This window comes from Ceratotherium simum, chromosome 2 (genome assembly GCF_057802395.1).
Source record: "Ceratotherium simum simum isolate JZ-2026a chromosome 2, ASM5780239v1, whole genome shotgun sequence".
Lineage (NCBI taxonomy): Eukaryota > Metazoa > Chordata > Mammalia > Perissodactyla > Rhinocerotidae > Ceratotherium > Ceratotherium simum.
The window spans coordinates 13,818,193-13,843,162 of record NC_141901.1 but is presented as its reverse complement, the minus strand read 5'-3'; the positions used below and the strand labels follow the sequence as shown (position 1 = coordinate 13,843,162).

The window sequence follows — 24,970 nt, the reverse complement described above, 5'->3', positions numbered from 1 at the left end:
TAACAAACACTAGTGAGTTTCAAATTAAGAAATATATCGAGGGCCGGCCCCATGGCTTAGTGGTTAAGTGCGCGCGCTCTGCTACTGGCGGCCCGGGTTCAGATCCTGGGCGCACACCGACACACCATTTGTCCGGCCATGCTGAGGCCGTGTCCCACATACAGCAACCAGAAGGATGTGCAACTATGACATACAACTATCTACTGGGGCTTTGGGGGGCGGGCGGGGGAAAGGAGGAGGATTGGCAATAGAGGTTAGCTCAGAGCCGGTCTTCCTCAGGAAAAAGAGGAGGATTAGCGTGGATGTTAGCTCAGGGCTGATCTCACAAAAAAAAAAAAAAAGAAATATGTCGATTTTCTTAACACAGCCTAAAAGACATCTATGTCTTGATAATTCCATATCTTGCCACAATACTGCAATAAGAACTCTGATATGAACACTTTTTATTCACATAGCATGTGTAAACTATAATTTACATAGCATGTTCAAATTTCATTTACCACTTGTGAGGAAGGAATTACTATTTCACAAAGGTGTAAAGAGAAATTCAGAGATTAAATTTCACAAATGGTAACTGGCATAGAGGGAAGTAGAATTCAGGTCTCCTAGGCCAATCGTATTCTTTCCCTTGTGGGGAAGAAAGGTTCATAACCTCAGATGGTTAGAAAACCACTGACAGAGACTCCACACTGGGTAGAAGCTACCGCCCAAAAGAAAAGGAGATCTCTTGACAAGAACTACCTTCAATCTTTGTATTAAATAGTACATTTCAGTCTTAAGAGCTTGACTCGCCATTGGTGAAACACTTAGGAGATAACATAGTAACCGGTTATAAAAATTGCTGATCTGACTGGTTGGAATACTATGTACTGTTTTTTAATTATTAGACTTGAAATCCCTTATAATACCACCTGAAACTCTGTATATGTTTCGACATGCCTAATTATTCTATGATTAGAATAGATATTAGGAAGTAATAAATACAGAACATTTCATATCTCCTTAAGTAGACCAAAAATGTGTAAAAAGCAGGAACACATTCTCAGAGCAACTCATACATAGTAGGCAATCAGTAGCTTGGCATATTTGTTAAAAACTTAAAGTGAACTATAAAAGTCCAAAAATGTTTGTAAATACAAATATTAAAAAAAAACCCTATAGCCTTCTTTTATCAAATGTACATACGTTAACCACTGAGAGGCATTAATTCTAAGAATTTATCTTAAATTCATGATTTCCTTTGATGCTCCTTTACATCATCCTTTGATCACCTGACAAGGAAATAGACATACTAGCATCCAAGGAAATGTAACAACCTAGTCTTTCAAAAATGGTAACAGAATGTTAACAAAGGAACATCAAGAAAGATTTTACTCTTGGTAATTATCTATAATCCAAGGGTAGGAAGAAAATATATACATTTATAGTATTAAAACTCACTGAGCAAAGGAAAATCTGGAAAGGACAGTGTTTAGGAGAAATATTGAATTATTGGCTTACATATATTTGGAAAATCACTTAACTTTTCACTGATATATCACACTTTTGCATTCTCCAACTTTATTTTAAAAGGAATTAAATTGTACTCCAATAACAAAATTCTTCAACAATTCTCACAATTTTAGCATAAGTTTAAAACTTCTGCTGATGTGGTCAATCTCATAAGAAAGATAACCTAAAGTTTTCTAATGGTAAGAGCTTGTCCAAAAATGACCTCAAGTGGATGGATATATTATCAGAGTTTCAGTGTTAAGATTTTGAAAAACAAAAAATAAACAAACATAGGTCCTAACACATAAGTGAAATAGTTCATCAGATAAGGTCAATCATCTCTAAGGCAATCAGATAAAAATTTAAGAGGTTTTTTTGGCTTTAACAATGCTACCGTCAATATAAAACATTTTTTAATTTAAACAAGTCCTAAATGAGGTTTACAACAAATCAATGATTCTGTTGTCTGAAATGAGTCAAACACAAATTTCTATTTTGTCATCTTAACAAATATTCAAGATTTGCATCTTCTACTTCTATATTCAAATTGTGTATTTTTATGACATAAGCAAGTCAAAATTTCACCTTATTAAAAGCTACCAATACGATTCTGCTCTAAATAGTTCTAATAACATTTGTTAATTTTTATGAAGAGATAACAGTAGAAATTCTATTTTTACTTCTCAACTTGTCATGAGGAAATTATTTGATTATTTCTCCCTCTAAATTGCATTTAACTTGCAAAAGTAGATCAAAGGGGATAAATAAGGGTAAAAACAAAGCAAAACACAACAAAAAACTTCTACACAGGCCCCAAAATTGAGTGCAAGAGTATAACCTAATAAAAATATTCCTTAGTTTAACCAAATCCAAATTTTTGGTTAACCAGATTTTTATAATTATTTCCTATCACTCATTTAAAGAGGGTTTCTGAAGCAGTATTTATCCCTTTTTAAAAATTGTACTAATTAAATAAATTTGTTTTATAATGAGCAAACAGAATGGTTTAGCTTATCATAAAACACAATTAATTAAAATTCCAATAGTAATTAAATCTGAGCCATCCCTTCTTTCCCCTTCTTCATCACAATATACCTTCTCTTACTGGCTCATTGGTTGACTCTCCTTTTAGACTCAGCATCCTGGAGAAGCCACTGGACAGAGTAGAGAAAATGCCACGGATGAAATATCCCTGCTGCTCAGACTCCACAGATCTCACTGAAGTCGGCCACGGTCTAACAAATCTGATACTGCAGCGAGGTTCCGGCTCTGAAATAGATCTGGTGAATGGAACCCGAAGTGACTGGGTGTTGACTAGGTTCAGCTTCTCTGTCGATGTTCGAAGGACCTCATTAGCAGAGGAAGAAGCATTATTATCAACCATCTTTGGCAGGACCTTCTGTTGTGGTTCATCCAAGTCTCCTTTATTATTTTGCAATCTCTCCCTTTTGCCCCCTTTCCACCTAAAGCTGGAGTATGTTTGCCACCGATAAGCACCCAGTGGCTTTCCTAGATTAGAAACAGTGTGTTCATTTTTCTTCCTCTTGCTTTTCACTGGACCACACCATGGATAACTCTTTAAGCTTGTTTCTATGTCTGAATTTGCATAAGCAGGTTCTGACAAAGATCTTCGATAGTTTGGAGGACAAGGTGATGTTTGTCTCTTAAAGAGGCTCATCTTCCACGACTCCATTTTTAAACTTCTTTAAACTGTAAGTTTCCTCTATTCCGCACGCAGTCTTTGCAGTTGAACCACACTTGTCCGTGCAGTCCAAAACATTCAACTGCTTAAGCAGCTTTCTTCGTGTGGCTTTGAACCACAGCAGATGTTGCTGCTTAAGAGCTGGTGTCATGTTATTATCCCATTTTCCCAGATCTCCAAAATTTCAGCAGCACCCAAAAATCTCTTGCCTGAAGCAAATTATCTACAGAGTACAGAGAAAGTAAAGATTTCCAGAAGATCTTCTTGCTTCTTGCAGTAGGCTACATTTCTGTACTAGGTCTTCAGGAAATGATTTATAAAAAAAATAAGAAGTGAAATAAAAGTGACACAAAACCCACAAACACCTTTATGAACCAATAGTAGTTAAGTGTTCACCATGCAAATCATAGTGGGTTAAAAACAGATTGTGAAAGTACTCAAGCTGCCATACACACTTTCCGGAAGAAGAAAAAACAAAAAAAACTTGCTTAAAGCCTGCTCTTTAAGTGACAGCTCTTCAGAATAGTTTTTACAGTCTGCATTTCAGAAATTTAATTTCAAGAAAATCATTGCTATTTACACCACAACTTCTCTCAAAGTTAATATTGTTTTTCAACCAATAGGTAAAGTCATATACTGTTTTATTCAATTAGGCAAGGCAAAAGGGAAGAAAAAAGGACACAAGAATGTCAAAATTTAAAGCCATTTTTATTGTAAATAAAGAGAATTAAAAAAGCATAAATGGATAGAAAAGAGAACAGGGATAGAGGATATTTGCTCTGAACTATAGCAAAGGAAAAGGAAAGTCTTGAGGCAAGATCTTGTGGCAACTGGAACATAGGAATGTACATACTTAAATGATTTCGAGAAGGGGAAAGTTTGCTTTATAAATCTAACTGGGATAAGTTGTCTGGAAAAATATTCCCTATCTATTTAACCAAAGAAATTCCTTTATTCCTCTTTGTGCTGCTTACAACTTTAAAAAACAGCTGACTATTTAAAATTTTGTTAAAGCCAAGTACCTTATATTGAACCAAGATCATGAATGCCAAGTTTTTGGCTGGTTATTTTATTTTTTCAACTGTCTGCTCATAAACTCCTGAAAACAGGGGTTTCGAATGGAAAGCCTGACAGACTTTAGACCACCAATAAAAGAAATATAACAGAGCAATCAAATCACTCTGTAAGTTGTATAAAAAATGATGATTTCATCTGGAAAACTAAAAAGCTATGCATTTATTTGTAGAATGTGTACAATGAAAACCAGTTCTCACACTAAGTCTCTCTCTTCTTACTGTAGAAATAGTAAATTTAGTAACACACCTATTCTTTCAAACATATTAAAATGTTCTAGTTATTTCCATTATCATAAAGCAATAATCTCATTTTCATTTGTCTATATACCTAGTCTCTAAATTTATACATTTCTATATTAAAGAAATGTTGAAGTACTAGGCTTTCCCAAAAGCATAATATATCAAATTAGAGTATCTTACAATAGTAAAATTTTCCCTTGTTTAAAAAAAAAAACACACTTAGAAATGTGAATTTGCACAAAGAGAAAAACAATAAACATTAAACTCTAATCTCTATTTATAGGATATCACACCATCCACAAAAATTAATCTGTGATGGAAAATAAACCTAAATGTAAAATATAAAACTATAAAGCTTGTAAAAGAAACCATAAGAGAAGTTTTTGTGACCTGAGGGTAGGCAAAGATTTCTTAGAACACAGAAAGCAATAACTATGACAGGAAAATATTTATAAATGTGAATTCATGAAAATCAAAAGCTTCTGTTCCATAGAAGACATATTAAGAAAAACAATAAGCAAGCCACAAAATGGGAGAGAATATCCACAATGCAAACATCTCACAATTTGTACCACAATATTTAAAGAACTCCAACAACTTATTAATAAAAGGAAAAACAACCTAATTTTTAAAAAATAGGCAAAAGAGTTGAACAAACCCTTCACAAAGAAAGCTACATGAATGGTCAATAAGCATATGAAAAAAGTACTCATCCTCATTAGTAATTAAAGAAACGCAAATTCAAGCCACAGTGAGATATCACTCACATCCACTAGAATGGCTAACATTTAAAGGGCTGATAACACCAGATGTTGGTGAGAATATGGAGCAACCAGAAATGTCATAACTGGTAATGGAAGCATAACATGGTACAATTACTACAAAACAAATTCAACAATTTTTTTTAATAAAGTTAAACATACATTTACCCTATGACCCAGCAGTTCCACTCAAACACACTTACTCAAGAAAAATTAAAATATACATACTTGTACTTAAATGTTCACAGTAGCTTTATTTATAATAGCCATAAACTAGAAACAATCCAAATGCCCATGACAGTAGAATGAATAAACAAATTGTGAGTATTTTCATACAATGCTGTACTACTCAGCCATAAAAAGAATGAACTACTAATACAAAAAACAATGTGGATGAATACCACAAATATTATGCCAACAAAAACTGGGCACAAAAGAGTACACACTGTATGATTCCATTTCTATAGAGTTCTAAAACAGGTGAAACTAATCTATAATGGAAAAAAACCCAGAAAAGTAGTTGTCAGTGGTGGAGGGCACTATTAACAGAAAAGGGCCACCAGGAAGCTACCTCGGGTGATAGAAACTTTCTAAGTCTTGATAGAGATGTGAGTTTGGGTATATATATTTATCAAAACTCACCCAACTGTTTCCTTAAGACTTATGTATTTTGCCATAATTAAATTGTATGTTAAAAAATTGTAAGCAACACTGAACTCTAGTTAGTAGGTTTGCTTATCCAGTATTATGGGTTAGCAATTTTGAAACCACTTTTTGTGTACTTTAGGCTTGAGGAAAGGAGTAAATACATGGAAGAGAATGAATGAATGAATGAAAGAATAAATACCAATAATAGAATAAACTAACATTATGTGCCTCCTGACATGGTGAACTGCGAAGGATACAACATCACTTGTGTGTTATTCATGCAAAAATTGCGTAACCTAAAACTAATCAGAAGCAACATCAGATAATCTCAAATTAAAGAAGATCTACAACTGTTCTCCTTGCTTCAAAATGTCAAGGTCAAGAAGATCAAAGAAAGGCCATGGAACTAATGCAATTCAAAGAAGACTACAGTGAGACAATTAAAAGCAAGGCATGATTTTGGACTGGATCCTGAACTAGGGCGAAAAATAGCTATAAAGGACATTATGGGGACAATTGACAAAATTTGAATATAGACTATGAATTTGATAGTAGAACCATATCAATGTTAAATTTCCTGATTTTGATAATTTTACTGTGGTTATGAAAGAAAATATTCTTATTCTTAGGAAATTCACACAGAAGTATTTAGGATATAGGGGCATGACGTTTCCAACTAACTCTCAAATGATTCAAGAAAAAAACTATGATAAAGCATATGGGGCAAAACATACACAATTGTTGAATCTGGGTAGAGTATATGGAAGTTTTTTGCACTCTACAAGTGAATTTTTAAAAATTTTACAACTACTTCCTTTGGATCTATAATACAAATATTTTTATTATTAATACTGTAATGGTCCCTGTTTCAGAATATCTTTTGGGCAACATAACGAAATATCTACTTTCACAGGTCTTACGGGGGAGGGAAGTTAATCAAGATCATCCTATTAAAATACCTCAATGGAAAATTAAATTAAGACTATAATTTTGAGAAAAGTTGAACAGTAAGAGTAGAATTTGGGCCCTGTAATCAACACTGTGAAATTCAGAGACTCAATGTTAAATGAGAAAACACTTTTACACACTAAATGGGTAAAGGTCATGGGTAAAAATAATTATCGTTGTTTCTAAACTCATCAACTCAATTCTTTTGAGGAACTACGACAATTATTCTTACCATAAACTTCCCTATTTGAGGAATATGGAACTGGAAAATATTAAATAACACAGAAAAAGATTCAAGCGAAATCAAAAAGCAAAAGAACTACAGACTAAGGAAGTGACAGTTTTTAAACAGGAATAATCAAAGAAATAAAGAAAATTCATCTCTCTCACAGCTGACTAAAGTTGGATTTGACAAATGCTTCAAATTGTCTTCTCTCATTATGAAAGCCTAATATCACTTATGTTAGTTATTTCTCAAAGTTTTATCTTTCATCTGAATTTAAGATAGTAACCTGACACTTCATTTTCTGAATTTTCTCAAATATATATAATGAATTTATGAATTTTTAAGAAAATATTCACAGGATTTATAATTTCTTAAAATTAAAAATAATGACACTAGTACCACTGAATTACTACATTCATTATGAAACCTACTGTAAAAATTGGCTGCTGATTGAAGGGTCAGAACAAGAACGTTTCTGCCACCTCAAGTATCAACTAATTTTCTTTATAATAATTCGTAATATTTAAAGCACAGCTCTAAGAAGTATTCTGGTTGCTAAGTCAGAAGAAACATCTGAATTCCCTAAATAAATATGCAAGTACTTATATCAATATAGAGTCATATTTCAAATTGTTATTGAGCACCTACCATGTGGCAGGCACTGTATTAGGACTAGAGGAACAAAAAAGAACAGGACAAACACTGTCCCTGCCCTCTTGGAACTGCCAGTTGATCAGGAAAGGCTTACATTAGGAAGAGGAGTATACAGGGTGTTAGAGAAAGTGTGTAATTAGGGGATTTTTACCAAATCTCAGGATAAAGGATAGAACCAATTTCTTTTGAGATTCTCTTGATCTTGAGATTCTACCGTTACAGTCAATTCTGCTATAATTTGACATGCATTCCTAAAAATCACCACATTATACAAAACTGCACAATAAAACTACAGGGCTTATAGGGAAGATGGGGTTGAGGAGCAACATTCAGAAACTTCAATAATGTCACAAAAAAAGATAGGAAGCTAATAAAAACTGTAGACCAATTTACACATGTTAAATGGTTAAGAAACACTCAAATGCTAAAATAAATATGGCACGTACCTTGAAAAAAGCCTTAAGTTTGACCGTGGAAGTGAGCATCAGAAAGGCTGCAGCTTTGCCATTTTTGTAAAGTGGTGGAAGGAGTGTTATCTGAAGTCTGAAGGACAGCTTTAACACGGTAAGTGGATGTGTGTGGCTCATAACACCTGTGGAGAACTGAGGTAGCTGGTAGTTGGTTGAAATGTATGCTTTCTGTGTATTTCCTACACAGCATGTGTACCTGGATCCAGTTTTCTGTGTTCAGCTAGTGTTTCTCAGACAAATGGCATGCAAGCAAATACAAAATTCATGTAATGCTCAAATTTTTTGCTAATATCAATCACATGGTACAAATCCTCGTTTTCAAAACAAGCACGATAAGAGAACTGACTGTATTTTCTCTTCTCTTGCATGTAAGTGATATGGTAAAAACCAGGTAAAAATCAACAGGAGACCTTACCATTGAAAGGCACAGTGAAAGCAGAGGGGAAAAGGCTCTTAACCTTAGTAAATTCAGCTCTTTAGTTCAAACTTTTTCATTTTTTTCTTTTCTTCCTCCTCTCTTTATCAGAGCAATAAGAACCAAAGAACCAAACTCATGATGTGGGCACGGAGAACGAAGAAGCATAAAAAAAAAAAGCAACAGATCTGCTTCCAGACCAGTGTTTCTCACGTTGTAATGCGTGGATGAATCACCGGGAGATCAAATAAAACGGAGACTTTGCTTTAGTACACATGGGTGAGGGCCTGAGAGTCTACATTTCTAACAATGGTGGTTCTCCTAGGTGGTACCTGTGCTGCTGATCCATGAACCAAACTGTGAATAGCAAGCTGTAGACACATGTTTAAATGAAAAGACTAAAGGAGTTCTCAATGCTCCCATGATATTCAGTAAGGTTCACCAAAATAAGAAATTGTATTGGGATTTAAGGTTCACCAAAATAAGAAATGGTATTGGGATTTGAGAACAAAGTGAGAACATTTGCCTGAAATACTCTGTGAGAGTGTATATTTATCACATAGAGATTTAGTAGTTCTCAAGGTAGTGTGCTGAGAATCAAAGATACAATAATCCTAGCCAAATCTCTTTCTTGGATACAGCAAAGACTATCTACAACATATAAATGAAGCCCAATTAAAAATCCAACAATCTTCTGCACTTTATGAATTACATCATTTCTTTAATGGAAGGCAGCAAGCGAGGGGGATGCTAATGACCATCAACAGGAGAGAAACTAGATAAATCACAGTACATATTTATACAAAAAGAAACTTACATGTATTTAAATGTGCTACAAAGACACAAATTTTTTAAGAGTGACTACCTGTGAAAGTACAACTGAGAAATTACCGTAGGTCTTTACAGTTTTAATATTTAACTGTGAGTATATACTACATTTATAATAAGAACAAACTTAAGAGAGAAACTTATGTGGTAGGAGGTCCAAGAGATAAGGTAGAAAAGCAAGATACACCATAAAAAGTAGAGCATGATCCCACTTGTGATAAATATCATAATATGTCAGTATGTACATGGTGGAATATGCATGGAAAGAAAATTTGTTGCTTTTTTCTTTTAGTTATTTCTTTTTTAACAACAACAAAATCTGTTATTTTTATTACAAGAGACTTTCATTTTTATATTATTAATTTCTGTAATATATGAAATTTTACAATAAGCATATATATTTTTATTCTTTTTGAAAGCAGAAAATTTTAATAAATATATATATATTTAAATCTACCCACAGCAAAAATAAAATCCTTAACATTAACCTACAGAATGGGAATTAGAGAACACAGAACTGGACAAGTCATCACAGATAACTTAACCAACTCTTACATATAATCAAACTAGGCCAGAGGGAAAAGACTTGTCCATAATTACTTAGTTAACAGCAAAAAAAACAAGAACACACGTGTATCCTAATTCCCAGTTCAGGATTCCATAATCTGCTTAAATTAGCATTTTCCAAATTATGATCCACAGAACATAGTTGAGAAATTCAGGCTTAAGGAGCGTAAGTGTGACATTAAGTCCACAGTCTAGTGTTATTTAGTTTAAATGCTAAAATCCTTTCTTTTTTAAAGTTTAAAATAGGATATCAGGTTCTCATTAAAATATCTTTTTAGATTTATTTCAACTAAGGGAAGCAAGCAGAGATGAAAAGGCAAAACTTGAGCTTCTTCAGTTTACAAATAGTCTGCAACCACTTCCTATCTTAAGACACAGCTTTTCTATACTAAATTCTATTCTATATATCCCACATACTCCTTTGTAATAGAAGACATGACATATGCTACAATTAACAAAGAGTTCTGGAGTTCTGTTAGTAGAACAAGAGAGTACATATCTCCTAGACCAACTCATGAAAAGCTTTAAAAATAGGATTAATTTCTATAAACCAGAAGAAGACATCTTTCAAAACTACAAAACCCTTGTTTATAGAAAGCTAAGTAATTAATAACAAAACATCCCCTTCCCATCGCCTATCACTGGAGCACATCTGCTTCCCGATGAAACACTTCCTGTGGCAAAAACGACCTCCCTTCTAAGTAGTAGAACTCAGACACACCTGACACGTACACAATTACTTCTCATTTAAGAGACAAAGATATGTCTAGAAGGGCTAAATAAAGATTATTTTTAACAGACAAGTGTTGAAATCAATGAGTTTTTAAAATAATAAAACAATTTAAAATAAAAACAAAAATACAGATGACTCCTAAAAGCCTTTTAGGAATTCCTTATAGGATTCCTTAAAGTCTTCTTTGTTTGTGTGTGTGAGGAGGACCAGCCCTGAGCTAACATCCAATGCCAATCCTCCTCATTTTTTGCTGAGGAAGACTGGCCCTGGGCTAACACCCACGCCCATCTTCCTCTACTTTATATGGGACGCCACCACAGCATGGCTTAACAAGTGGTGTGTCGGTGTGCGCCCAGGATCCGAACCGGCAAACCCCGGGCCGCTGCAGCGGAGCGCGCGCACCCAACCGCTTGCACCACCGGGCTGGCCCCCTTAAAGTCTTTTTTTAAAAATAAGAACTTCTGGTTTTCCTCTAACCTCTCTTGTCACACCTTCTCTGTCTTCTTTGAGGGTCATTCTTCTCTATCTAGTCTCTAAACGTTGAAAGTTTTTCAAACTGGGTCTTTGGCATCCCCTCTCCACATTCTCATCATGTACATCATCATTCATAGTTACCACATCAACTTATACCTCCAGTTCAGATCAGTCTCCTTTGAGCAACATAACCATATATTCAATTTGACATTCTGTGGCTATGTCAAATTCAAAATGTATAAAATCTAACTCATGATCTGTCCTTTAAAATCTGGTCTCATCCAGTGTTCCTTATCCTAATAAAAGGCACCACATCTATCCAGCTGTACAAGCCCCAAACCTTAGTCATCCCCCTCTCTTACCATTCAATATCCAACCCATGAGTCTTATTGAATTTCCCTCCTAAGTATTACTTAATCTATCTACTTCTTGCCATTTCCCCTAAATCAACATACTATCAATTCTCACTTGGATTACAACAGCCTCCTAGATTCATCTACCTACATCTACTATGGCCCCCTGCAAACCATTATTCCTACTGTAGTTAGAATAATCTTTTCAAAATACAAATTTACTAGATCCTGTCTAAAACCTTTCAATGGCTTCCTGATATTCTTCGGAAAACAATACAAAACAAATGAAAATTCCTTAACACAGCCTGGTCCCTACCTACACCACCCCTTTAGCCTCGCTCTTAAACTTGAATCATTTTGGTCCTTGACACTAGCCACTCTCCCTCCCACCACAGGGCTCTTGTTCACAGTGCTCTCTCTACTGGGAAGGATCTTCCTCCCCTTATCATCTGCCTACTCATGCTTCAGGTTTCAGTTCAAGTGTTACTTCCTGATGGAAGTCTTTCCTGACCTCCCTGACTAGGTCAAATCTCCCCATTATAGGCCTTTACAGCCCGAGCATCTCTTTATTACAGTTATAGTTGTATTTGGACATTTCCTTGTGAGATTATTAATCAATACCCGTTTTACCCATAAGGCTATAACGTCCATTTCTGTTTTTATTCTCCTTAGTGTGCCGACTGCTTGGCATATGGTGAACACTCAACAAATACTTGTTGAATTTAATAAAATCTGAGAAAGATCTAAAATAAAAGTACCTAACTTCAGACTAGTAATGAGAAGGGTCGGTGATCACATATTTCAGTTTGACATTATCTCTGATACTCTGAAGATCACATCAAAATACATATCCTAAGAGGGGGAGAAGACAGTCAAATACTCTCCAGGGAGATGTTTTCCTGGAACCACGTGGTTATTTGTTTCTTCAAGGATATGGATAGAGAGGAGTATTAAAGGAGGAAACTAATGAAAGAATAATGTGAAATGGGAGGAGGTCAAGAAAGAGGCAAGAAATACTGCTTTAATTGTTAAAAAGTTTTTTTCCAGAAATGCCAATCTAGTTAATGCAGAAACTACTATCTGGCTTTTCCATGTTTTCTTAAAAATTATTTTTAATGTTAGCATCACCATTTGGAAAAAATCTTAAGCATAAAGAGATAACTACAAGCTACCAACAAGTTTCATATGTTCTTTAATGAATATATACTTGGAAAACGAATAATATTCTGATAACTGCAAGTAAATATCAGCATTGCACATCTGATAAGTAAGAAAGCACCTTGTACTAAGCAAAATTGAGGGTGCCAGAGGAAGGAATTAGGAATATTTTGTTATTATAAGGTACTTGTACTACCTGTGAAGTGATATAGTATTACTTGAAAGTGGACTTGGATTATTGTAAACATATATTGCAAACTCTAGGGCAACCACTTACAAAGTAAAAAAAAAAAAAAAAGTATAACCCATATACCCTGAGAGAAAAGAAATAGAATCATATAAAATGCTCAACCAAAATCACAAAAGACAAAAAAGGAGTGTAAGACAATTATGAGATCAAAGAACAAAGGCAACAAATAGAAAACAGTAACAAATATAGTAGACATTAATTAAACTATATTGATGATCACTTTAAATGTCAATGGTCTAAATACACCAATTAAAAGACAGGGATTGTCAGAGGGGATCAAAACACAAGATATCTCACTACATGCTGTCTACAAGAAATCTGCTTTAAATATAAAGATAGATTAAAAGCAAAGGGATGGAAAAAGATGTACCATGCTAACACATATATAAGCTAATCAAAAGAAAGCTGAAGTGGCTACATTAATTTCAGACAAAGCATAATTCAGAGAATGAAAAATGATCAGAGATAGAGAACGGCTTTACTTAATGACAAAGGAGTCAATTCCCCAAGAAAATATAAGAATCCTTAACATGTATGCACCTAAGTGTAGAGCACCAAACTACATGGGGTAAAAACTGAGAGAGCCGCAAGGAGAAAAAGATGAATCCACTATTCTAGTTGGAGATTTCAACACCCTTCTATCAGAAATGGACAGATCCAGCAGGCAAAAAATCAGTAGGACACAGTTGAACTCAACAGCACCATCAATCAACTGGATATAACTGACATCTATAGATTACTTCATCTAACAACAGCAGAATACACATTTTTCTCAAACTCATATGCAACATTCACCAAGACAGACCACGTTGTAGGCCATAAAAACCACCTTAACAAATTTAAAAGACTAGAAATCATATAATGTATGTGCTCAGACTCCAGTGGAATTAAACTAGAAATCAATAACAGAAAGATAGCTGGAAAATCCAAAAATACGTGGAGATTAAACAACACAATTCTAAGTAACACATTGGTTGAAGAAGAAATCTCAAGAGAAACTTGAAAATTTTGAACTAAATGGAAATGAAAATAAAACTTATCAAAATTTGTGGGGTGCAACAAAAGAAGTACTTAGAGGGAAACAATGCATATATTAGTAAAGAAGAAAGATCTAAGATCAATAATCTAAGCTTCTACTTAGCATACCAGAAAAAGACAAGGAAATTAAATCCAAAGTGATCATGTCTAAATATAATTCTTAATGCAACAATGAGACTCAAATACTTCAAAATTATATTTAAATGGTCAGACAGAAGTCTAAGTCAGACACACCACAGTCAGCATGACTCAAGGAAAATGATAAAGATAAGGCAGTAGATGAGGTAAGAGAGACTACCTCTCAAAGAGGTCAGTTTCAGGAAGAAAAGGTAACCTTGAGCCAGGCCAATCCTAGCACTAGGGAGAGCGTTTACCAAGCTGTACTGTTCTGGCAGGAGCTGGAAAACCTTCTGAAGTGTTTGGTCCCTGGAAATACAGAATTGCCAGATTATCCCTATTCGTGGGCTGAAATCCCTAAATCCCAAAGGGCCTTTATTATGTTTTTTTAATTGTGAAATTTTTGTTGTACATTATTGTTTATCAGTCACCATATAAGTGCATCCCTCCACCCCTTGTGCCCACTCCCCACCCCCCTAGCCCCTGGCAACCACCAAACAGTTCTATCTGTGCGTGTGTTGGTTTATCTTTCAAAGGGCCCTTAATAAGCGGTATTGATGTTAATCAACTAAAAGCAAAGGATTGCCCTCATATTTTTGAATTTGTGTTTGAAAGTACAGCCACATCGTTAGGCAAATAAGGAATTAGTGATGACAGCCATATACTCAGTAAATTCTATTCAGTTATAGTCTGGGCATTGGAAAGAAGCCCAAGCTCCTCCTCATCAGACTCCTCCTTTATCCTCAGTGAACCCAGTTACCTTCTGGGACAAGAACAAAGGAACTGATACTCTGGAACAAAACAACGAAAATTCCATCAAAAATGAGGGGCCTGGGCTAGATGGTCACTTTCCAACTCTGACTTCATTTTCTCATTTGGTTCTTATGAAGGATTTTTAAAAATTCCATACATTTCATAAAAGCCCGCATACACTTGATGTCCTACATGAGGCTATTCCTCAGGCATCTCTTTTACACAGGTTTGCATTATTATTATAATTCTCCTAGGAATTACATCCAAAAATTTACTACATCGTTATTAAGTGGAATGGTTCACAACTGGTAGCAATATTATAAGATTATTTGCTGATAAAGATATCAACATAATTCCTACATTTAAATATCTCAATTTCATAATAGCTTCTAAAACTACAATTATGTTGTCAACATTTTTTTTCTGTCATCTAAAAATCAACACTTTCCCACTTTTTTATTCTTGTTCTTTCAAGAATATGTTTCACACTGAAAAAAACTCAAACTATATCCCTCAAACCGTATCTACCTACAAGTGTGATGATGGGCCATGTCCTGTTAATAGAAGCCATATGGACCATTGGTAAACCTCATGCATGTGAGTAATAATCTTAAATTTCTTCATTTCTCCTAGTCATTCTTTCCTTCAGACTATTAGCAACCATAATTGATATGCAGTTATTCATCTTCCCCTGCGGGGATTATTTATTATACTGCTACCTCTCATCCATTTCCTAGTACCAGATCTTATATGTTCTAGTTGGCACGAGCATTTAGTAGGTCATATTAGGTTCTCAAACGAGAATAATATAGACAATTTGAAAATGCTCTTTTTATATTTGTTCAGTTATTTATGCTTGTTACAGTTCACTATATTATTTGTTGGGTGAGTTCTTTTGGAATTCATTCATTCAACAAATACTTATCGAATGCCTACTACCCTGTGATGGACTAAATTAGTTGAACATCTACTCTGCCAGTTTTTGGTGTCTTCTATAATTTTACAGGGTCATTTTCACTTTAGACATCCTTTTCCAAAGTGTAGACCATCCCAACATGTACTAGAATCCTAGAAATCTTTAAGAAACAACTTCAGAAACCATATACTGTACTTCTTCATTTTATAGTTTATTATGAATATTAAATGAGAAAGATTTAAATATACTGCTCAAGTCAAAACATTCATTCAATTACATTTTTAAAGCACTTACTGTATTCTCCGAGTTGTGCTAAGGATTGGGCATAAATAACAATGTATTCTATATTCCCTCAATGACCTTACAGTTTAGTTAGGGGAAACAGACATGGACACTAATAACTGCTAAGATGGGTTGGTTAGTCCAAAAATATAAGTACATACAAAATATAATGAGGACAACATGGAAACCAGTCTACTCTGTGGGAAATGAGAGAGAACATGAAGGAAGCTCTACAGAAAAAGAATTAGTCAGTTTTCCCAGGTTTTAAAGGATGAGGAGTTTTGTAGGCCAAGGTGATAGTGTTTGAGTGTAAAAGAAAGGCACTCCTAGCAAAGAGCACAGCATGGGCAAAGATACTAAGACATAAAAAAGCATGATGCATATCAGGTATAATCCCGATTCGAGTCCAGAGTATGAGGAGAGAGGGAATGAGAGAAAACACTACTGTAGAGGTAAACCAAGGGAGAACTAATGAGTCTCTTATTTGCTAAAGAATTTGGACTTCATCTTGTAAATAATGAGGAGCTACTAAAAAAGTTTAAGTAAGCTAGTAATGTGATCATGTTTGCACTTTTTTAGAAAGCTATTTCTGGCAATGGTTAGGAAGTTAGATTGGCAAGAGATATGGATCAGTGGAGGGAGACCAGCTAGGATATTATTAGAAGTAAAATAATGAGAATCTGTACTGAGACAGTAAAGTCAGTGATCCCCCTTCACTGGCTCCAAGACCTACCAAAGATTTCATGTATCAAACAACTAACCAGATGGTGAGGAATTACCTGGCTGAGACAACAACCCAGAGGAGTGAGCTAGGCACTTAGGGGTGGTTCTCACTTGGGGGCTTTTGCTACCCAGAAGAGGTCCTGAGAAACTGAGCTATGTCATTAACAGGCACAAGGGGCTACAGAGATAAAAAGTCAGAGACCAGGGCTGGACGGAGTTGGAAACCCAGGTTACTAATCCCCTTCCCTTTATCCCCCTTTGGACTAGGACCCCACAGAGTCACTCTAGGACTAAAGGTAAACCACAAGTAAGCCAGATTTACAAGGAGCCTGGCTTTGAGTCTTATGGGTAGCTCATCAAAAATCTCAAGTCTTGAAATTAGATTATGGTAATTTCAGTTTGTTAGAACCTCTAGTGTTGGGCAGGAGATAACAAAAATCTTATTGAGAGAAATATAACATTGTCCCAAGCATCATATTATTTCCAGAAATAAATTTTCAAATAGATCCACTACTTTTTACCAAAACTTTCAGGCTAAATGTGTTTGAGAATTCACAAGATTTCATATTTTAGAAAGGTAATAGGATGCATATACCATATATTGTTATATCACCAGTACACTGTGGGGCAGCACTCTGTTACCAATCTGAAGCAAAATGTACAAACATTCACACTAAGTGAGATAATGCTAAACAGCTTTGCATCATTTCACAGCAGGTTTGGCCAATAAATGAGTTATGAAAAAACTGTTCGTTATCAGAGGTTTTTGAACTTTGGAATTGTAAATAAAGGATCATAATGCTATATAATGCTCAGCACACAATTAAAAATAATGATGCACATGAGAAGGCAAGAAATCATGAGCACAAACAAGTAAAACCAATAGGCAACAAAAAGAGAGACATTAACAGAGACATGTATTTGAATTACAAGGACAAGTCTATATAATTACATAGTTATAATATACTGGACAATAAAATCCAAGCTTAAAAATCTGACAAAAACACTGCAAATTATAAAAGTGTCATAACAAATTAGAAAAAGAAGTAAATAAAAGTCCTAGAACTCAGAAAAACCATTAGATACTGCTAAAGAGAAAATTAGGTCAGAGAAAACGATCCAGAATAAAGCATGGAAAGACACACACACAAAAAAAGAAAAATATAAAAATATAGGAGGTATTCAGGAGTAAAAATACAGGAGTAAAGAGACCTAGAAGTTACAGGGAAAAAGTTTAACATGTTAAATTGGACTCCCAAAAGGAAAGAGGAAAGAATGGAGAGAGGTACTTTTTCAAAGGCAGTGACAGGATTTTCTATATTTGATGAAAGATATCAATCTACAGCTTCAAGAAGCCCGAAAAATTTCAAACAGACATAAATAAAAAGAAATCCAGAAAATAGAGATGACATAGGAAAGATAACTTTGAACTTTAAAATAAATAATAAACTCTCTTATTACTGCTTTCAGAGTGATTCATGAAGATATTTGCCTTCATTAAAGAAAAACAGGATGCTATGGAAAAAAGCAATTATGTTCTAAAAAGAACTCCTGGCAATTCAAAATAGCCAAAACAAAATAAAGAAGAAAACAAAGCCTCAAAGACCACTTGAAAAATAAAGGTAGGAAAATGTCTTAGAAAGAACAACCTAAAAACAGAGGCGGAAAAAATGAGAAAAATAGATAGATCAATCTATACAAGGTCTAACATTTGATTAATAAGGGTCCAAGAAAAAAAGAATAGAAAAATAGATGTGAAGATGTTGTTATATAAGAGAGAGACAGAGTGGGAGAGGAGGAGAGGGAGAGAGAAATTTCCAGAACTGAAGTATGAGTCTTCAGATTAAAAGAGCCCACCAACTATTGAATGAAAAAAGACCCAACCAGTGCGTATATTTCAGAATACTGGAATAAAGAGATGGGCTTAAAACTTTAAAGGAAGAAGGGAATAAAAATATCACCCACAAAAGAATGAAAAAAAATGAGAAAACATTGGATTTCTCAGGAGTCACACTGAATACCTCCAAGATATTGAAAGTGTCGTTAGACCAGAATGACATGCAAGGATTCAGAAATTTTGATCCCAATGCACCATTTCTTAGGAAGGTACTTGATGATGTGCCTCAGCAAAATAAGAATTCAAGAAAGAGAAAAACACCGGATCCAAGGTACAGGGTATCTAATCCAGAAAAGCAGTTAGGGAAAGTCCCAAGATTAGGTCACAAAGCAGATCTAGAGAGCACCAACAGAGATAGGAGGTGGTGGACACAAAGCTCCATGCGGAATATCTCCAGAAAAAACAAAATGTTGTTTGCAGGTGGGGGAATTTAATATAAAAGTATATGAAAGCACTTGATACAATGGCACATTTGGAAAACAATGAGGATATGATAAGAGAAATCAACGCAAGAAGAAAGAATTAGAAATTTAAGGAAAAATAGAATTAGATGTACCAGAAAAGAAATATAATCATGTTTAAAAAACATCTTTTTTTCTGATTTGACTAAAACATGTACTATAGCTATTTTGGGGATGCCGTAGTGAAACTGTGCATTATAAGAGTCCTAATGCTTTATCATAGGAAGAAGCAAATAAATAATATCTAAAATCGAGAAATAGAAAATAGTGTCATATTACTTACCTATGTGGAAGTAACCCAGACAAAACCATCTAAAGAATTTAAAAGTAGTTGCCCTAGAAGTGGAAAGGCGGAGGGAGCAAGGGACTATTGCTTTTCATTATAAGCCTTATAAGTTATTCATCATATGCATATATAAGTCTGATGAAACTTTTTTTAGCAATGAAAGAATCATCTAAAATCCCATCATTCAATTAACATTTTAGTTTATTCCCTAACATTTTAGTTTATTCCCATAGTATATATGAGTCAGGTATGTATATATTTCTTTACATTCGAGAACATAATATTCTTCTTTTTGTAAAACACATTTCCTATCATCATTAAAATGCTTTGAGATCATTACCTTTATTGTCTGTACTATATTACATTGAATGGATTATCATAATTTATTCAGCCAGTACTTAACTAGTTTCAGGCTTTTCGTTGATTTGCTTTGTCTTTGCTTTTACAAGTAACATTGCAACAAACAACTTTGTATAGATCTTTGTCCAAATCTTTACTTTTCTGGGGTAGATTCTTAGAAACAGAATTAATGGTTCAAAAGGTATAGAAAAGTTTAAGGCTTTCACCAAAGAGTAGTGACTGGGATGGGATCTTAAATTTAAAAAGAAAATAATGGTGACTCGCAAAGAACATGGGCTTTGTAGCCAGACAGCTTTCTATGTCCAGTATCAGTTCCATTCCTCATTATCTGTGTGATTTTCCTTAGGCTCGTCACTGAACCTGTTGCCTCATCTGTAAAATGGAAATAATACTTTTCTCAGAGAGTTTCTGTGAACATTGATTGAGATAACATACCAAGTGTCCAGTGTCATACATATTGTCAATAACTCTTAGCTGATAGTTTGACTAAGTAGAAAGCGAAAGGTTAAGTACATTGCTACATTGGTGTAGCAAGATCTGGTAGGGAAGGAGAAAGTGAAGGGAATACTAGAAGTAAAGTATAGTTTAGCCATTTGGTCTCTAAAACGGAATCTTTATATGAGAATAAAACAGAATGCCACTCCTCTTTCCTCTCTGGCTTTCTTCACTCCTATCTTGCCTGAAACTTGTATCTGAGCTTGGCTTGTTTGGGTATATGAGTATAGACAGGACAGAGTACATAGAGCAAGAGAAATACATTGAGGAAAATTCTACATGGAAGCAAAGGGCAAAGGACTAGAGCTAAGGAACCAGGCTGGAAAGAAACAGTCAGAAAAATAAAAAAATCAGGACAGTAACATCAAGGAATCTGGGGAAAGAAAGACTTCAAGGAGAGGACAGTCAACAGTGTCAAACAGAAGTCAAAAATGTTGAGGATTTAGAAGTTGCCATTAGATTCAGCAAGTAGGAGATTTGTAATTTCAAGAAAATGTTAAGTATGGATGTCAAGTTCCAACAGACTTCAAGGCTAAAGTGATCCAATAGTAAGGAAGTAGAGGTGTCAATGTAGGGTCCTTTTAACAGTTAGTGATGTGAAAAAAAAAAACTGGCCTGACTCATGACTCTGTTTTTGGCCTTTACTTAAGGCATTCAGGAAAGAAGTCACTTTATAAAAAATTCTCTAAGACCTGGTATGGGCTGTTAATTCACATAGCATCGATTTTTCCGTAAACATGAACAAATTTTTGATAGTATCTAATGTCAGAAAACATAGCAAATAACTGTCTTTACTAACCGCTTGACTATATATTTTCAACGAATAATTCTAATATTCTTCCTTTTATTATCATGGATATATGATAGGCTCTAATTATGGTCAAGGAATGAATTTGGAAGCCTTTATATACTCCTCCAATTATGAAATACCATTATATTCCATTTTCTGGAAGAAAGTACATGCTAAACTGTAACTGAAACTAAAATGACAAATGATTCATCTTTAACTTTACAAGCATTTTATATACTAATTGAAAAAATCCATGAAACAATTTCATAAATTGCTTTTATTCTTTCCGTACAGAATATAAGATGGGTTTACTCAAATCTTACAGTCAGGATGTCTCAGAATTCAGTGTTCTGCTTTTTAATTTGTGGAAGATTTCAATATTTGGCTTAAGAATCATCTTTTTCTTTCAATTTTTTACCTCCATGAAGACCAGGAAGTAGCTTTCTTTTGGAGATCAATTTAAAAATGCAAAATCATCCAATTTGTATCACCCCCTCAGGAGGGTACTGAGTCCTGCATATGTTTCAGGAATAGAGTGAAATCATCAGAGGTGCAGTGAGGGACTATTAGTAGAAGGCTACCTTTGCTTAGAGCAGCGTCAGCCTCCTGGTGGTTGAGGCTAGAATTTTTGCCACCAAAAAGTACAAGAGCACGTAATAGAACTTGTAGACCTTCACATATAAAATGTTGTATGTAGCTGCAGTTCCTTCATTTTCACTACTGTAAAACATTCCATTGTACAAATTTACCACCATTTATTTAACAAATCTACCAATAATGGACATTTGTGTTATCTCCAGGTTTTTGCTATTATGAACAATGTTCCTGTGAATTGTCTTACACATGTCTCTTGGTACACATACTCAAGAATTTCTCTAGGGTAAACATGTAGAAGTGGAATTGCTGGATCATAGGCTATGAGCATGTTTAACTTTACTAGGTAAAGCCAAAGTATTTTTCAAAATGCTTGTACCAATTTACAGTCCTGTGAAATAGAAATAAGAATTTCTATTGCTGTACATCTCCTTCAGCACTAATGTCAAGCTTTCTAAACATTTACTGATCTAATGGTGTGTGATGGTATTTCCTTGTATTTTACGTTACATTTTCCTGATTACTAATGAGGTTGAACATGTTTTGATGTAGTCACTGGTAATTTGTGTTTCCTCTTTTGTTAGGTGCCACTCAAAGAACGCCATTTACTCATTTTCTACTGGGTGGTTTGTCTTTCTCTTATTAACCCATAGGAGTTCTTTATTTTAGATGTTAATCCTTTGTTTTATACATTGCAAATATCTTTTCTCACTTTGAGGCATGACTTTTCCCTCTCTTTATAGTGTTACCGCTATTTTTTAACATGTTTTTAGTGAGGGTGAAAGGCTCCCAAATTTTGCAAAGCAATAGATTTTTAGGCATATATGATGCCATTGGCAATTATTTACTTATTTTTTAAATCAGTGAGAACAGGCACCACAAAGAGACAAAAAAACTTTTGAGAATTAAAGATTCTACTTTATTTCTTAAACATCTATAATATTCTACATCCTTCTTTCACTTTTTTTATTTGATATGGTTATATTGATACCCTCAAATATTTATGAGATATAGAATTCTCTTAAGTTTTTGGTCTTGGGGTAGTGGATTTGTCTCTTCAATATGTTATAGAATACTAAGATTTATATAAGTCCCTTGAATAGTATGGATACTATATATGAATAGTATGAAAAAATATATATATCTATGAATAGTATGAGTTGAGGGGAAACTGTCAGTAACCTTTTTCTTTTATGATCACAATAACAGACTTGAGATAATGATAATGGCTCCAATGTATTTAATTCATAGTCCACCATAATTAGCTTATTTTTTTTCCTGGATATATAAGTGTCACACTCTCAAGAGTTCTATCTAGAAAATAATGTGTAGTTTGATGAGTAATTTTGTTTAGTCTTGATGTCATAAAAAGTGATTCATCTTCCGCAACAGTTTTTTGAGAGGAAAAATAGCAAGTGTGTTAAAGGATAATAATACCTGCTATTTACTGAATACTTACCATATAGTGAACAGCTTATATTAATTATCTTTTTTAATTCTCACAGCATTCTATGAGGTAGGTATTATTCCCATTTTATAGATGAAGAAAATGAAGCTCATTCCAAAAGTCACACAATAAGTACCGGAGCAACAGTTATTAAGTGCTAGAGCAATATTTAGCAAGAGGCAGAGCAATAATTCAAACACAAGCCTAGTAACTCCCAACCTTAGTACTAAGCCACATTGCATATTAGTGAAAGCACTTACAATTAGCTGTTCAAATGCAGTTAATTAAATAGTAAATATTTAATAAACTTCTAATATGGGGAAAGTAGTATATTAATCACTGACACATTAGAAGTGGTCTGGATTATAGGACAGAATATAAGCTTTAAAATCAGAAAAAGATGAGATCTAGCTGGTCCTGATCACAACTATCTAATTGACTGCCCTTAAGCAAATCATTTAATCTCTCTTAGCCTTACTTTAGCCAAATAAAAAAGGGACTATAGTGGAATTGCATAGTGTATGTGTACCTGTGCTGAATGAAATGGGAGCAGGAATGAAGTTAGGCTTTAAAGCACATGATTAAAGCTAAATTGGATACAGTCAAAATTACCCTTGAAAATTCTTAAATCGTTCAAACTACAGTATTGGAGGTACCATCTCTTAAGTGCCCTACACAACTATATTTATGTTCGTTTTTATTTTTCATCACTTGAACATGGCAGGTTGAGCAGCAGAAAAATAGTTGGCAAATATTTGGTGAGCGGGTTGAACCAAAAATATCTACATTTAAACCTTAAAATCATTCTTTGTGTCAAGTGCTTATAGTTAAATTTAAGTCTCATGTATGTATAAGGTAATATAAGTTAGTTACAAGGAAACAAAGAGTAGGTCCCTCTCAAAGAGGACATTTAAATGTAGGTAGAGAAGCAGTGTATCACCTACCTGTGTTAATTGCTGAGAGAGAGGGTGGGGCGGGGGTTGAGGAGGAGAAAAATTTTAAAGAGTAAAGAAAGGTTAAAGAATTTCCAAATAGAATTAAGTTTTATGAAGCATAATGTCACAAAACCATGTCCTTGGTTTTTCAGGACAGTGCTGATTATTTAACTTTTAGTCTTTTTAATATAGAGGATTCAGAAAATTATAAACAAAAGCAATTTATTTTACTGTTATAAGGCTTTTTCTAACAAATAAACTTCTAATCAGAAAAAAAGGACAGAAAGGAGGGTTTGTGGCATTTATTGTGGTCTTTAACATTTGCTTAATAACGTGACCTGTGCTTATCCTATGAAAGGTATTTAAAGAGCATTACACAGCTGGCAGGTGGGGTTAAAATACAACAGAAGATTATCAGTCAACGTTTGTGAAGAAGAATCAATAAAGGTAATTGCCACATGAATCCACACTGATTTAGGTCATGGAAGAATAATTTGAAACTGTTGGGATGGATTCCCTCAAATGTGATCCAGATTTAAATATACTTTTTCTTTGCTTCCTGTTTAGCTACAGAAATATGATCCTACTAATGGCCTTTATTCCTTTAAAAATAATTTCCCTGATTCTCAAGTTGTGACTCAGTCTGGCTGTGCCTATCTGCCTTCTGCCAGGGACAGCTTCTCTGTGGGAACTGGAAATGTGTGCATACCCAAGGAGTGATGCAAGATCTGAACTCTCCCCAAAGGCAGTGCCAGCATCCTAGGACTTCAGACTTCTGTACTTCTTCCCTCTCCTAAACCAATCTCTTGGAAATGGAACGCAAAGGAAATAGTTGTGCAGCTTCACCAGGGGAAGTGCTGAAAATTATACATTCATTTGCCT

The 24,970-nt window shown here is 34.4% G+C and overlaps 1 protein-coding gene across 8 annotated transcripts in view; it reads right to left on the bottom strand.

The window, feature by feature from the left end:
- The window catches only part of RASAL2 (RAS protein activator like 2), a 397,309-nt gene that overhangs the window by 261,782 nt on the left and 110,557 nt on the right, over positions 1–24,970 (bottom strand). For 2 of the 8 annotated variants that reach the window (XM_014783386.2, XM_014783388.2), the window contains exon 1: positions 2,587–3,317. The exons of 4 other annotated variants lie outside the window; for them this stretch is intronic. In XM_014783386.2, coding sequence (XP_014638872.1) covers positions 2,587–3,184 — 598 coding nt within the window. In that variant the 5' untranslated portion in view covers positions 3,185–3,317. Of the gene's footprint in view, positions 1–2,586; positions 3,318–24,970 lie in introns of those variants that run through there. 2 more of the 8 variants (XM_014783387.2, XM_087438338.1) reach the window with 1 other exon arrangement.